We start from the raw sequence: 14,897 nt of genomic DNA, 5'->3' as shown, positions 1-14,897 counted from the left end.
TGACTAAATAAGAATAATCAAATCGAAAAAGTATAATTCTACAACACTTCATCCGTAGCTAACGTTGGGTTATTTAATCACACTATTTTTGTGTCTAACTCACTCTGTGTTTTACATACAATCCATGGCTAATTTGTGCTAATTTGCTCTAATTGAACAATTTTATTAAATTAAAATTATATTTTTATATATAACATTAATAACAAAAATTAAACTTTTTTAATATATAATATCTAAGATTTTTCATAAAAAAATACTAATAAGGATTCTGATGGTTTCAGTGGCTAAGAGAAGGGGGGTTGAATCTTAGCCCCTTTTTACTTAGTAATACTTGCTTGTCTTTTAAACAACTTCTAGTGATTTTTGTCTCGTCCCTAGCCACGAGACTTTTCTTTTTGTCTCGTCACTTGGCACGCAATATTTTGTGGTTTTATCTCCTGGACAGCAGAAACAGAAACTAGAGTAGAAGAGAAGAAAAATAACACCCAGATATATCCTGGTTCAGCTGCTAAGTGCAGTGCAGCCTACATCCAGTCTCCATCACAATAATGATGGAATTTCACTATAATCTTCTTGATTACAAACTGTAAAGAGCTAACCCAACTTACAAGGGGATTCTCACAGAATCATGAAACACAACACAGATGTACAAAGGAACTCTAAGGACATCTATGACTTTTTCTTTTAATTTTGCACTCTCTACCTTTTTTCGCTCTATGGTTTTTTCTTACAAACCTCACTGTTTGCCTTTTTCCATGAGACTCAAGGCATGACAAAATTAAACAAAAAAATTATAAAACAAAATACATTGAAGGAGAAGAAAATCTGTTAGCTCAGGTAGCTCTGAGAACTCTGTGCCTTGCACTCTCACACTTTCTCCTTGCTTCAAACCCTGACTATTCACTCTTACTTATAGAGAGAAGCCTTCACGGTTGAAACCAAACAAACCAAGCTAAACTTCTTCTTCTTCGAAAACAAAACCGGTTCGGCCAGAGAGAGAGAAGAGATAACTCATGCAAAACACAACATGCAATTACCTCTAGTCCTTCCTTGGTCATCAATCTTCATCAATCCGAGCGCTTCATCCTTGGCTTACTCTCCAAGATAAATTTCTGCCCCTTGATGCTTCATGATGAGGATAGCTTCATCTGCTCTAATCTCTGCCTCTTCCATCACGTAGCCACCCTAGTTACTTCCTGTGGTGGTTGAGCAGAATCAGAGACAAGCCATCCCTCCAGTGATCTTCTCCTTGTTAGACGAATCTCCTTCAACAATTTTTGGTATGAAGAAGCCAAGATCTCATCACCATATCTTACCATAAGTAATGAAAATCTTAGTCACTACATTTTTTATGTTTTCTTGCCATCATTGTGATGGTCTTTTGGCGTGCTTTTCCTTCTTTTCGGTAGCTTAATTTTTCTTCCATAGCTATTGTGTAATGACCGAAAAAAATGAAGGAAAGAAATGAGAGAGAAGACAGAAATTTGAAAAGCATTGAATTAGGAAAGAGAATGAAATTAAATGAAGTGATTCTCCCTTTGTTGAGTAGCGTGTAGCATTAAGTGTTGCAATCAAATCAAATGCCTTTTTCTCTCTCATCGTTCCCATGCAATTAATGATAATTGAATGAATTTGGAATCCATCACATGGTAAAAGTTGAGATCCGTTGAAGGCATAAGGCAATAAAAACATTTGCTTTCCTTCTAACTTGGTTTCGGATCAAGCATTGGTGTATCCAACCAAGATTTGAGTTGGGCTAATGATAATATTAATATAATCTGGCCCAAACAAAATTTAGTAATTCAGCCACACTTCATTGATTATTTTTGAACCAATGCTAAACAACAATTCACACTTGGACTTGCAACATTTTTCTTTTATATTCGGCCCAATTAAAATCTTGCATCACAAAATTATTAATTATACAAGCCTAAACTTATATATCATAAGAAATAAGAAAAATTTTAACATAAATAAAATAAATTATAATTTCTTCTAGAATAAATATATTTAAAATTTTAACTATTACTTATTAAATATACTAATTAAATGTCGATATATCACTAGATAAAATAGGCACTTTATCACCGTATTTTGATTACAAAAATTTATACAGAGCTGCCAACTGAATTTTGATTTCTTCATATCCATAGCTTTTTCTCTAAAGTTTCAACCAATTTTTCTAAATTTATCACACGTCCTACATTTTCAGCACCAAAGACCTTTTTAATTTACAGCGTAGCTCTACGGGCCATTACATCCAGAAATCGTATCAATGAATTTGCGTCATTATCTCAACTTTAATTTGTCCATGCCCATCAAGTTCCATAATGTCTTTTTCATCATTTTTCAAATGCCAAACTTGAATTGTCGTCCTTTTGCAATTGTGATTTCTCCCATAGAAGTGTCTACAACTGAATACAAAATTGAATACAAAATACTATTCTTGTTGATTGAAAGTTGATTACCATTTATTCACCACATGTACATTATTCGGTTCGGTGGCCTTTGTGATTTCGATTCACCAAATGAATGTTGTTCGGTTCGGTGGCCTCCTTTTACTTTGTTCAATGTTTAAGATTATTGTGATAGCATGCAGCAATCATTCCCTAGCTGTCTCAATGTAATAACCACATTCAACTGATCTGAAGTTGAATCATTCATTGTTTCCATTCAGAAGTGTAGATCGAAGAAGAAAACGAAGAAGAATGACGGAACTTATTACGTTGAATTTAATGCAGATCAATAATGAAGAATGCGAGCAGAGAAGAAAAACGCGAACAGAGGAAAATGACGAATTTTATTAGGTTGAAGAAGAAGAAGAAGAAGAATTTGAAAGAAGAAGGAGGAGGAGGAGGAAGAGGAGGAGAAATACTATTCTTGTTTATTGAAAGTTGATCACCATTTATTCACCACATGTACATTGTTCGGTTCGGTGGACTTTGTGATTTCGATTCACTAAATGAATGTTGTTCGGTTCGGTGACCTCCTTTTACTTGGTTCAATGTTTAAGATTATTGTGATAGCATGCAACAATCATTCCCTAGCTGTCTCAACGTAATAACCTCATTCAACTGATTTGAAGTTGAATCATTCATTGTTTCCATTTAGAAGTGTAGATCGAAGAAGAAAACGAAGAAGAAGAACGACGGAGCTTATCATGTTGAATTCAATGTGGATCAATAATAAAGAATGTGAGTAGAGAAGAAAAACACGAACAGAGGAGAACTATGAATTTTATTAGGTTGAAACGAAAACGTTATATGAAGCGCGTGTATAATAAACGACTGTGGGGTGGGAAAACGCATATGTGGAGAAAGTTACTTGGATAACATTTATATATTTTTCACATGGATGTTGAGTTTTTTCCTATTTTAATTAGTTTAATTGGTTTCACAAAAAAAATCGAACCAAACTAAACCAAATGCTTTATGAATATATTTGGATCGGACGGGTGTTTTTTAAAAGCTGAATCAAACCGAAAACTGAACAAGCATATGTTAAATAAATCGTTAATTTGATTTCAACTTTGCTACGAGGTTGGTTTTTGTCCTCTTGTAACATGGTCCTAATAATTCAATTTTAATATTTAGAATGATTGAAGTAGAAATTTTATGCTATTCATCACAAAGACGCAAACACATATAAAATGAAGATATATTTAGTGGTGCAGAATACCTTGAGCCTTGTCCTGTCTCTTTGACAATGGAAAGAGTAGTTAAATCGGGTCTTGAAACTCCACTGTGCCCTCCAAACCAAGAACCTGATGATCAGAGATTTGAACAATGTTGTTGCCTTAGAGAAGACATTGTTGAGGAAGCTAAGAAGCAACTATGGCTAGCAGGGCCTCTTATTGCAGTTAGTTTGCTTCAATTCAGCTTACAAATGATATCTATAATGTTTGTTGGCCATCTTGGCAACTTGTTTCTTTCTGGTGCTTCCTTGGGTTTCTCCTTTGCTTCTTGCACTGGTTACAGCGTTTTGGTATGTTTGTTCTCTCCATCTTTAACCTCTTTAACTTTGAATTGTATTACTTAAATTATTTTTTTATTAGTTTAATGTTGATTGTATTAACCAAATCTTTTTTTAGTCGTCTGTTTTCATTCATTTTTTAAATTTTCAAAATAAGAAGAACTAATTTTTTTTCCCTTTCTCAACTTTTACTATTTCTCTCTTTCTCCTAGTTCATCAAACTATTAACATTACAGCTTGAATAGTTTAGGACATGAGATTTTCTTCGGATTGGTTGAATATTATCATATATTTAAGAAGACCTATAGACTTGTCTTCAAATTTCGCAGAAATAACAGTTTAAGACTTTCGTGATTGAACTTGTTTAGTAACTTTATCGACTGTGCCACTTTTATAACTTTAAAGTTAGGAATGGGAAGTGCATTGGAGACACTATGTGGGCAAGCATATGGAGCCAAGAAGTATCACATGCTAGGAATCCACACACAAAGGGCAATGATTGTTCTTCTATCTCTAAGTATTCCATTATCATTAATCTGGTTTTACACAAGCAACCTCCTCACTGTAATGGGACAAGACCATGAGATATCGGCTGTGGCCGGAACATATAATCGCTGGATGATCCCTGGCCTTTTTGCTTATGCCATCCTTCAATGCCTCAACAGATTTCTGCAGACTCAAAACAATGTTTTCCCAATGCTTATAACCTCTGGAATCACAACTTTGGTGCATGCAGCATTTTGTTGGCTTTTTGTGTATGAATTTGACTTAGGTAGCAAAGGCGCAGCATTGGCCATCAGCTTGTCTTATTGGGTTAATGTGTTCCTATTGGTGATTTACATAAACTGTTCTAGAGCTTGTGCATCAACTTGGAATGGAGTTTCCAAAGAGGCCTTGAATGACATTCTCAGCTTTATAAAACTAGGAGTTGCTTCAGCAGTTATGATATGGTAATTTCATATATGCTTTTCCCAATATAACTATTAAGTCTTGTCAAGTTCTAAGTAAAAAAACAAGATTGTTATAGAATATGTATCTTAGTACAAAGAACAATTCGCTAATTAGAAGAAACAATTTCAAGTATTTTCAATTGTGCTATGCAGAATAAATGAGGAGGATAAGAGATTGGTAAAGAGACAGCATAGTGATAGTGAGTGAACTTCAGTTCATGGCATAAACTTGGCTCTTATATAGTTATATGACTTTAGGGTGCTTACTAACACACCCCATCTTCAAGTTATATGATTTTAGTTTCCGAATTTTCTTATTTCAATTCCCTATCTGTTTTTCCAACAGCTTTGAATACTGGTCGTTTGAGATGGTTGTGCTTCTCTCAGGTCTTCTGCCAAACCCACAACTAGAGACATCTGTTTTATCAATAAGGTAAATCCTTAACTAGCTTCTTTTACATATTACTTTTATAGGATATATAATCCTTACTTTCTTTTTTTCTTTTGGCAGCCTTAATACATGTTGGATGGTTTATCAGATATCTGTTGGTCTTGGTGGTGCCATAAGGTTCTTAGTACTCCAATTTTGTTACTTTGTTCCATGGAATTGAATTATATTAACTTTGTTGTTTATTATGACTTGAAGCACCCGTGTTTCAAATGAACTGGGTGCTGGGAATGCACGAGGCGCGCTCTTGGCTCTTCATGTCATGATTGCAACCGCCATATTAGAGGGTACAACAATAGCATTGATCACCATTTTGGTGAGGAATGTTTGGGGAAAGCTCTACAGCAATGAAGATCAAGTTATAAGATATGTTTCCAAGATGATGCCTCTACTTGCACTCTCTGACTTCCTGGATGGCTTCCAGTGTGTTCTTTCAGGTTTTAGTCAATTCTTCAATACAGTGATACCAATAATATTATTCGTGAAAACTCAGGTGCAGTTAATTTCATGTGAAGTTGATAGCTGAGAGCAACTTCACATAAAGTTAACTGCAGTTACCAATATTGCTGGTTCCTTTGAATATATAGTTTGATTTGGCTGCTTCTTGTAGGAGCTGCTAGAGGGTGTGGTTGGCAAAATCTATGTGCATCTATAAACCTTGGTGCTTACTATGTTGTGGGAATTCCTTCTGCTATCTTATTTGCATTTGTGTTTCATATGGGAGGGATGGTGAGTCTCTTTCTCACAAAACTTTTCTAATGGTTAAATGTTTTTTTTTTTGTGGTGAGCTATGCAAACTGAAATTGGAAATTGAAATTATCAGGGACTTTGGATAGGAATCATATGTGGACTTTCTGTTCAGGGGATAGCACTAGTTACAGTAAATGTATGCACAGATTGGGATAGAGTGGTAACCATATGTTGTATGCTTCTTCAATCATTTCAATTGGTTCAAATAAATTGAATAGTGCTTTATTTGATGCATTTTGTATTCTTTAAAATTTTTACAGGCAAGGAAAACAGTTCACACAACTCAGGAAACTACTAACATGGTTACAGAACCGTAGATTCATGACAATATGTTGTTTCAAGAATCAGACATGCATGCTGCAAATTAGTGATGATCAAATTCTACTACTCTTCTTTTGATTTTTTTGTACTACATATGATGTACAGTAATAATGAATGATCAACAAGAACTATATTCAAGTACTAGTACAAGGGGAAAAAAAGAGGGTATATATTTATATGATCGAGCCATATTTTATTTCTCCTTATTTGGAAAGAAAAAGTATTTTAATTAATAAGTATACTATCAAAATCGTATTAAGATTTGGTTTGGTAAAGTTTTATGAAGAGGTGATCAAAAGCATCTTATTTTATTTGATAAATTAAAAAGATAGTGTGTTTATGCTTACCGTTTTTAAAAGTTACAAGCACTTTTAAAAATATCCAAAATTAAAAAGTTTAATGTAATCTCGTACATTAATTATTATCTAAATTTAAAAGTTATTATAGTAATTTTAAATTTTTAAAGCTATCTTAAAACTTAAAAACACCTAGGTTGTGTTTATTTACAAATATTGAGAGAGAGACACAAAGATACAAAATCATGTTTGACAGAGGAGACATGAACAGAGACATTGTGTCAGTGTATTTTATATCCATCCTAACCGAAAGGATATAGAGACACTAATAAGGGATACAACTTATTTTTTATTTTTTCATAATTATATTTTTCATTATTATTCTTTTCATTTCAAATTTTTTGAATGAAAAAAAAAGAATAAATTAGATTTTCATAATTTATTCTAGTTTATTTTCAAACAGACATAAAATTTTGTGTTATGTCTTGTTCTCAATGTCTTGTCTTATTTTGTTCTCATAAACAAACGTAGCTTTTAAAAGTTATTATTTTATTCTAGTTTATCTTATTCTCAGTATCATGTCTTATTTTGTTCTTACTTATTGTTTGTGTTTAATAAAAGTCATTTTTAATTTAATTTACTAAATACAGATTCTACAATTTTTTTAAAAAAAATCAGCTTTTAAAAGTTAATTTTCATAAACTATTTTTAAAAAATAAAAACTTTACTAAACTAAAATTTAATTCTTGAAGAAGCTAACAAAAATACTTTTTACTTTTGATAATGATAAAAAATATTTTCAAAATATTATAAGACGCAACAAAAATAATTCAAAAATAATATTATTATTTTATAAGTGACAAATAATTTTTGTATTTAAAAAATTATTTATGCATTTGATTAAATTTGGTAGAAATATTTGAATAATTATTTAAAAATATATACAAAATAGATCTCTAAAATTTTTTACTTTAAAAAATATTCTTGATCATTAACAAAAAAATCATAAAAAAAATACTTAGTGTAGATTAAGAAATTTTAAGGATAAAATATTTTTTTTCTAATCATATCAAGAAAAAAATCATATCAAAATTTAATATCTAATATATTTTTAAAAAGAAAAAGTATAGATAGACAATGAAAATATTAAACAATGTGAACAATGAATATGTCGGATGTTCAATTCAATAAATATGTAGATAATTATGTTCATTATTTTTAATTGGAGGTTATTTCTTTTGATTCGGTCATGCATAGTTAATAATAAGTGGATGTTCAATTTATTAGGTGTGCAGATGGTTATTCTAATGTTAGGGTTTAAGGAATAATTTGAGAGTAGAATATTTTTTTTTACAGGATGCTACACATCCATGTAACCATATAACCAAGTTGGCGCAACACCAAAAAAACCTAATACCATTAAATGAAATGTGAAATACACGCGTCCAACACACACGAAATCGCTATTGCCCAACGCTTCTTCTTCATCTTTTCATGCTCGTTTACGCACGGAGCGTCTTTTTCTTATTCGCCTTCTTCTTCACGTTCCTCCTTTTTCGCCTTCCTCCTTCTTCACGTGTTTTCTCCTTATCGTCATTCTTTTGTTGTTGTTGCTGCTGTATTTTTTTGTCTTTTCCTCCTTCTCTCTCTGGTGAAGAAGCAGTAGAAGGTGAGGAAGAAGAGTTTTGAATAATGCAGAATGAATCAAACACAGTACTCATGGTGAACTGAACATAGTACTCATGGTGAAACAATTATATAGTACTAAGTGAACGAAACATAATCCATTATATAAAATTAAATTCAAATAACTCTGCCTACAATTTACATATTATCAATTCAATTCAATTCAATTCAGTACACCTCCGTCCATTTAATTCAATTCAAATTAGCAATTGCATTCAATTCAATTCGATTCAAAATTGAATATTCCAAACTTTATCAGTTTGATTCGTTTCAGAAGAGTAGTCAAAATCACTCTCCTGTTTACCAAAAAATTATGAACCCCTAAACACTGAACCCTAAACCCTGAACCCTAAACACTAAAACCAGAATCCTGAACACTGAACCCTGAACCCATAAATCCTAAATCTCTAAATCCCTAAAATCTAAACCTTAAACCCTAAATCCTGAACCCAAACCCTGAACTCTGAACTCTGAACCCTAAACGCTAAACATTAAACCCTAAACCCTAAACCCGAACCTTGAACATTGAACTTTGAACACTGAATGCTAAACCCTAAACCCTAAATCCTGATCCCTACCGTAAACCCTAAACCCTTAAAACTGTAAACTCTAAACCCTAAATCCTAGATTCCTAAACCCTAAATCTTCAACTATGAACACAGTGAACCGAAATTAATACATGGGGTGAACTGAAAGTTTGAAACACACTGAACCCTAAACCCATAAACCCTAAAATCCTAAACCTTGAAATCCTATCGTCATTCTATTGTTGTTGTTGGTATTTTTTTTGTCTTTTTCTCTTTCTCTGGTGAAGAAGTAGTAGAAGGTGAGGAAGAAGAGTTTTGAATAGTGTAGAATGAACCGAACACAGTACTCATAGTGAACCGAACACAATACAATTATATAGTACTGAGTGAACGAAACATAATCCATTATATAAAATCAAATTCAAACAGCTTTCTGCAGAATGAAGTACTCATGGTGAACCGAACATAGTACTCATGGTGAAACAATTGTATAGTACCGAGTGAACGAAACATAATCCATTATATAAAATCAAATTCAAATAACTCTACCTACAATTTACATATTATCAATTCAATTCAGTACGCCTCCGTCCATTTAATTCAATTCAAATTAGCAATTCCATTCCATTCAATTCGATTCAAAATTGAATAATCCAAATCGCTCTCCTGATTTGAAGTTGAGTCATTTATTGTTTCGATTCAGAAGTGCATATCGAAGAAGAAAACGAAGAAGTATAGGAAGAAGATAAATGCAACCAGATCGAAATAAGAAAACGAGAAGATGAACGCGACCAGAGGAGAACGGCGAAGGCAATGCAGATTAATAAGGAAGAACGCGAGTAGAGAAGAAGAAGAAGAAGGAGGAGGAGGAGGAGGAGGAGGAGGAGGAAGAGGAGGAGGTAGTTTACGTTGAACAAAGTTTTATGTTGCAGCACGTTATATGTAGCGTGTGTATAATAAACAAGTGAAGGGTGTGGGACGCGCGTGTGGAGGAAATTACTTGGTTAACAACTATGTAAAAAATACATGGATGCTGAACTTTTTTTTTATTTTGTTAGGCAAATTTTAGAGTTATTATTTATAAAAGTCATTGTCTATGTAACAAAATTCTTTTTAAAATATATATTTAATATTATATATTTTTATTGAGTTTTAAAATATTTTGAAAACCTATTTTTGTTAGCAGCGATTTTGATAGTTGATCTTTATTCTGTAATTAATGAATGAATTAATAAATATATGGTTACAAATTGTCGTCCATTGGCCTTAGGAAAGTGAGAAAAACTTGCGGCCATTTTCGGGGAGAAAACGAGGATAGAAGAGTAAGAAAAAAAAGTGACAGTGCCACGTCACTAAAACCATGTCAAAGTCAAAGTAAAATGCTCGAACGACATATTCGCGTGGAGAAGAACGAACCACACCCACACAACCTAGTGAACCTACAGCTAGAAGAAACACCCAACGACGTCGTCGCTGTCCACGTGGCCATAGGGGCAAAATTGCAAAAGAGAAAAAACAAGTGCGGGGCAAAAGCGCAATATTCGGATTCTTCAGCGTAAGCTTAGCCTCACTGACCGAATGTGCATATAGTGGCACTCCCTTGGCACTTCACAAACCCTAGCCCTCTTCATTCTCTCTCTTCTCTCTCTATCTTCTCTCTCTGAAGATGGCTTCACGAAGGATTGTTTCCTCTCTGATTCGATCTTCACTTCGCCGCGGATCTCAATCCAACCCTTCCATTGCCGCATCGGCTTCCAGGCTCGCCTCCCGAAGCCGCGGCGGTGCATCTCCCGCCGGATATATCCTCAACCGCGTTGCCGAGTATGCCACCTCGGCCGCCGCCGCCGCCGCTCCCTCACCACAGCCTCCCGCAAAGAAGGAATCCGGTGGTGGAGGTAAGATCACCGATGAGTTCACTGGTAAGGGTGCGATCGGTCAAGTGTGCCAGGTCATCGGTGCCGTCGTCGATGTAAGATTCGAGGAGGGTTTGCCTCCCATCCTGACTGCGCTCGAGGTGCTAGATCACTCTTCCAGACTGGTGCTGGAGGTGGCTCAGCATTTGGGTGAGGGTGTTGTCAGAACCATTGCTATGGATGGTACTGAAGGTGTTGTCAGAGGGTGGCGCGTGCTTAACACCGGATCCCCTATCACCGTAAATACTCAGTCGCTTTCGACTTCCATTTGTTTGCGGTTGAATTTTTTGCTGCTTCTTTGCTTTTTGTTAATTTGATTTGATTCGCTGAAATCTGAGCTGGTTGGTGTGTCGGTGTGCAGATTTGAATGTCTGATTTCGATAAATGATACCGTTTCTATATAGGTTTTGTGGGTTGTGTATACTGTGGATCTGAGATTCTGATTCTGTGTGTAAAGATTTATTTCTGGTTGCTTAAAATTAGTTAGTAGATGGAACCAAAGTTTGTTTTTTAGGTTGATAGGTGTTGTGAAATTCATGAATTTGATTTGTCAAAATATACAGTTATCTAATCTGATTATTAAGCCATATATGGGACATTGTTTGTTGCTCTTCGTTTTAGTTCAGCTGGTCCGGTCCCTTTCTATGCACCTTCTGATCTTTCATATTTGTTGATCTTTTCAATGACTTTTGTTAATCCTATTTACTGACATCTTATACCGCCGCCTGCCTTTCAGGTTCCTGTTGGCAGGGCAACCCTTGGACGTATTATCAATGTCATTGGAGAGCCTATTGATGAGAAGGGTGATCTAAGTAAGAACATAATAAAGCCTTTTCACACCTTATTGGTAGAGAAAATCTTTTATCCATTGTTTCCTTGCGATGTTTACAACTGATGGTTCTTTTGTGAACAATTGTAGAAACTGAGCATTACTTGCCCATTCACAGAGAAGCTCCTGCTTTTGTTGAGCAAGCCACTGAGCAACAGATTCTTGTCACAGGAATCAAGGTATTCTTTTCATGCATTTCTTTCTTACCTTAGAGGAAGGACGCCATCACTGCATTTTTCTCTTTATTTGTGATTATGTGTAGTATCATTTCTATCTCATCCTAGTATTCTCTACCAGCTACTGATTTTGCATGAAATTTTCCTTACAGGTTGTTGATCTGCTTGCACCATACCAAAGAGGAGGAAAGATTGGGTTGTTTGGTGGTGCTGGTGTGGGTAAAACTGTGCTCATTATGGAGCTCATTAACAACGTTGCCAAGGCTCATGGTGAGCATATACTTCATTGTTCGTAAGATATTGTTGTACATCTCTATACCATGTGCTGACTTTTTCCATTTGTTAGGTGGTTTCTCTGTGTTTGCCGGTGTTGGAGAAAGAACCCGAGAGGGTAATGACTTGTACAGAGAAATGATTGAGAGTGGTGTCATCAAGCTAGGTGACAAGCAGGTATGAGGATGTGTTTTGTGAATCATATTCGATATTCATCCTGATATATTCAAATTTTAAATTTGTTAACTATGGCTGTTTCATGAAAATTCAGAGTGAAAGCAAATGCGCTCTTGTGTACGGTCAAATGAATGAGCCCCCGGGTGCTCGTGCCCGTGTTGGTCTTACTGGGCTTACTGTTGCTGAGCACTTCCGTGATGCTGAAGGGCAAGATGTGCTCCTCTTTGTTGACAACATTTTCCGCTTTACCCAGGTACGGATCTCTGGACATCATATGTAAAATATCTTTTTCTTATTTTGAGTTTGTAGTTTGTCTTGTTTATTTTCAACTTACATTGCGATGTATTATGCAGGCTAACTCAGAGGTGTCTGCTTTGCTTGGACGTATCCCATCTGCTGTGGGTTACCAACCAACCTTGGCCACTGATCTTGGAGGTCTTCAAGAGCGTATTACAACCACCAAGAAGGGTTCAATTACCTCTGTCCAAGCTATTTATGTGCCTGCTGATGACTTGACAGATCCTGCTCCTGCTACCACCTTTGCTCACTTGGATGCTACAACAGTGTTATCACGACAGGTTTGATAGATCACTTGAAGTAGTACGTATTGCACTCATGGCCTTTGTTATCATTAACTAATAATTGGATTTTGTTGATATATAGATCTCCGAGCTGGGTATCTATCCTGCTGTGGACCCCTTGGATTCCACATCTCGTATGCTTTCCCCACTTATCTTGGGTCAGGATCACTACGAAACTGCTCGTGGTGTCCAGAAGGTTCTTCAAAACTACAAGAATCTTCAAGATATTATTGCTATTTTGGGAATGGACGAGCTCAGTGAAGATGATAAATTGACTGTTGCCCGTGCCCGTAAGATTCAAAGATTCTTGAGCCAGCCTTTCCATGTTGCAGAAGTATTCACGGGTGCCCCAGGCAAATATGTTGAGTTGAAGGAGAGCATTAACAGCTTCCAGGTACTTATTTCTTTTTACTTCTCCCCCTTGTTTTACTGTTACATGAACTATTATCCTATTTTGCTGGCTGCATTTTCCTTATGGTCCAATAAGGCACTAACTTGTTTTTGTTGTGTAATTGACAGGGTGTGTTGGATGGCAAATACGATGATCTGCCAGAGCAGTCATTTTACATGGTTGGCGGTATTGAAGAGGTCATTGCAAAGGCAGAGAAGATTGCCAAGGAATCAGCGTCTTAGTCACACATATCCCTTTTTCTAAATTGCCTAAATTTTAATAATTAGGAACTTCTCATTGGCGATGCCAAACGACAGTTTTCCATTTTTTTGAGTATGAAAAGATGTGTCAGGTTATTCCTTCGTTCCATTTTGATGTTGTTGCCGAGTGTGGGATGAACCAAGGCCTCAGGCCAACTGCGCCCCCTTTCTTTTCACTTGTGTCATTTAAATAAGGGGAAGAGGCAAGAGGTGTACATTTTTTACTTTTCCTGGTTTAGAACGATGACGAATGCATCACTATTTAAACTTTAAACTATTCCAGGTGCTTCCTATTTTTGAGTTCCTTGCAAAAAATTTTATGCGCCTTGTCAACTTTCTGTATTCTTTTGTCAACAAGATGAGAAGCTGTTGTAGTTGCTTCAAACAGTTTATTTTGCCGTTAATAACCTTTACTGGCCGTGTTCCTGGGTTTAGTTTGAATCCGCGTAGTTCAAAGGAAATTTTTGTTATCAACCAGTTATATTTATTGAATCAGCTAATATAATTGATTTTCTTGCCATTATTCACGAATTCATATCATGGCGCTGGCCTTGTAATTTATGACGAATAATGAAAATGAAGTGAACTTGGCTAGGGGTGTATATGGTTTGGCTCGGCTCGGTTCTGAACACTTTAGAGGTTAATTTGGTGTGATTTTATCGGTTTAAAATTGGATAAGGTTTCATAAATAGATCCGGTCATTATTTCGGGTTGGGTCCTGGTTATGACTTAGGTCGCCCGAATTTGTTCCGGTAGCCCAGTCATCATACACAATTAATATTGTGTTATTAGTGATGGATGATGGCTATTTTTATGTGGAATTTAAGTATTGTAAATTTTACTATTTTGTGTTATTAGTTATTATAAGATTATAAGTTAATGTTTTATGTTTAAAATGCATAAGATTTTAGACTAATGCATAATATTGTGTTATTTATATTGATTTAAATATTTGGTGTTATTATACAATATTAGTATTGATTATGGTTATGTTTTAATTTTAGAAAAGAGTTGATTTTTGTTATATTTTTCTAAGTGAATTTTATCATGTTAAATAATAGTTGAAGCCTTGAAAATTTGAATATTTTCATATGCTAACTTATAAAAAGGTATCAAGGTAATGTAATGTTAATGGCCCGATTTTCACCCGGTTTTTACCTAGTATAATTGTGGCCCGAAAGTGTATAGGTTTTATCGGGTCTAGGATCGGATTCGAGTCTAATAAATAAGTCCGATATATATTTCGAGTCAGGTTTAAGTCACATCAAATCCGGTTTCACCTGACCTATGCACACCCCTAAACTTGCCAATATAAATATATAATGAAAGTGCGTTTGTTTTAGTTAT

General features: G+C 35.0%; 2 protein-coding genes across 4 annotated transcripts; both read left to right on the top strand.

Moving 5' to 3' along the window:
- Positions 1-3,613: 3,613 nt before the first annotated feature.
- Positions 3,614-6,585, top strand: LOC107467560 (protein DETOXIFICATION 16). 3 transcript variants are annotated; one of them, XM_052253693.1, is made up of 8 exons: positions 3,614-3,984; positions 4,378-4,922; positions 5,269-5,355; positions 5,434-5,490; positions 5,569-5,807; positions 5,981-6,099; positions 6,194-6,256; positions 6,381-6,585. In XM_052253693.1, the coding sequence occupies exons 1-8, from the start codon at positions 3,706-3,708 to the stop codon at positions 6,435-6,437; spliced, it is 1,446 nt and encodes a 481-aa protein (XP_052109653.1). In that variant the 5' UTR covers positions 3,614-3,705; the 3' UTR covers positions 6,438-6,585. The 3 variants fall into 3 exon arrangements, with proteins under 3 accessions (XP_052109653.1, XP_052109652.1, XP_015942174.1); XM_052253692.1 differs by having other exon boundaries at positions 6,194-6,293; XM_016086688.3 differs by having other exon boundaries at positions 3,615-3,984; positions 6,194-6,280.
- Positions 6,586-10,545: 3,960 nt separating this feature from the next.
- On the top strand, positions 10,546-13,827 carry LOC107467373 (ATP synthase subunit beta, mitochondrial). The gene is made up of 9 exons (XM_016086450.3): positions 10,546-11,102; positions 11,600-11,675; positions 11,783-11,871; positions 12,021-12,138; positions 12,215-12,318; positions 12,413-12,571; positions 12,672-12,896; positions 12,982-13,293; positions 13,419-13,827. The coding sequence occupies exons 1-9, from the start codon at positions 10,617-10,619 to the stop codon at positions 13,530-13,532; spliced, it is 1,683 nt and encodes a 560-aa protein (XP_015941936.1). The 5' UTR covers positions 10,546-10,616; the 3' UTR covers positions 13,533-13,827.
- Positions 13,828-14,897: the final 1,070 nt, after the last annotated feature.

Source organism: Arachis duranensis, chromosome 9 (genome assembly GCF_000817695.3).
Source record: "Arachis duranensis cultivar V14167 chromosome 9, aradu.V14167.gnm2.J7QH, whole genome shotgun sequence".
NCBI classification, from domain to species: Eukaryota; Viridiplantae; Streptophyta; class Magnoliopsida; order Fabales; family Fabaceae; genus Arachis; species Arachis duranensis.
This window is presented reverse-complemented; position numbering and strand designations above follow the sequence as displayed.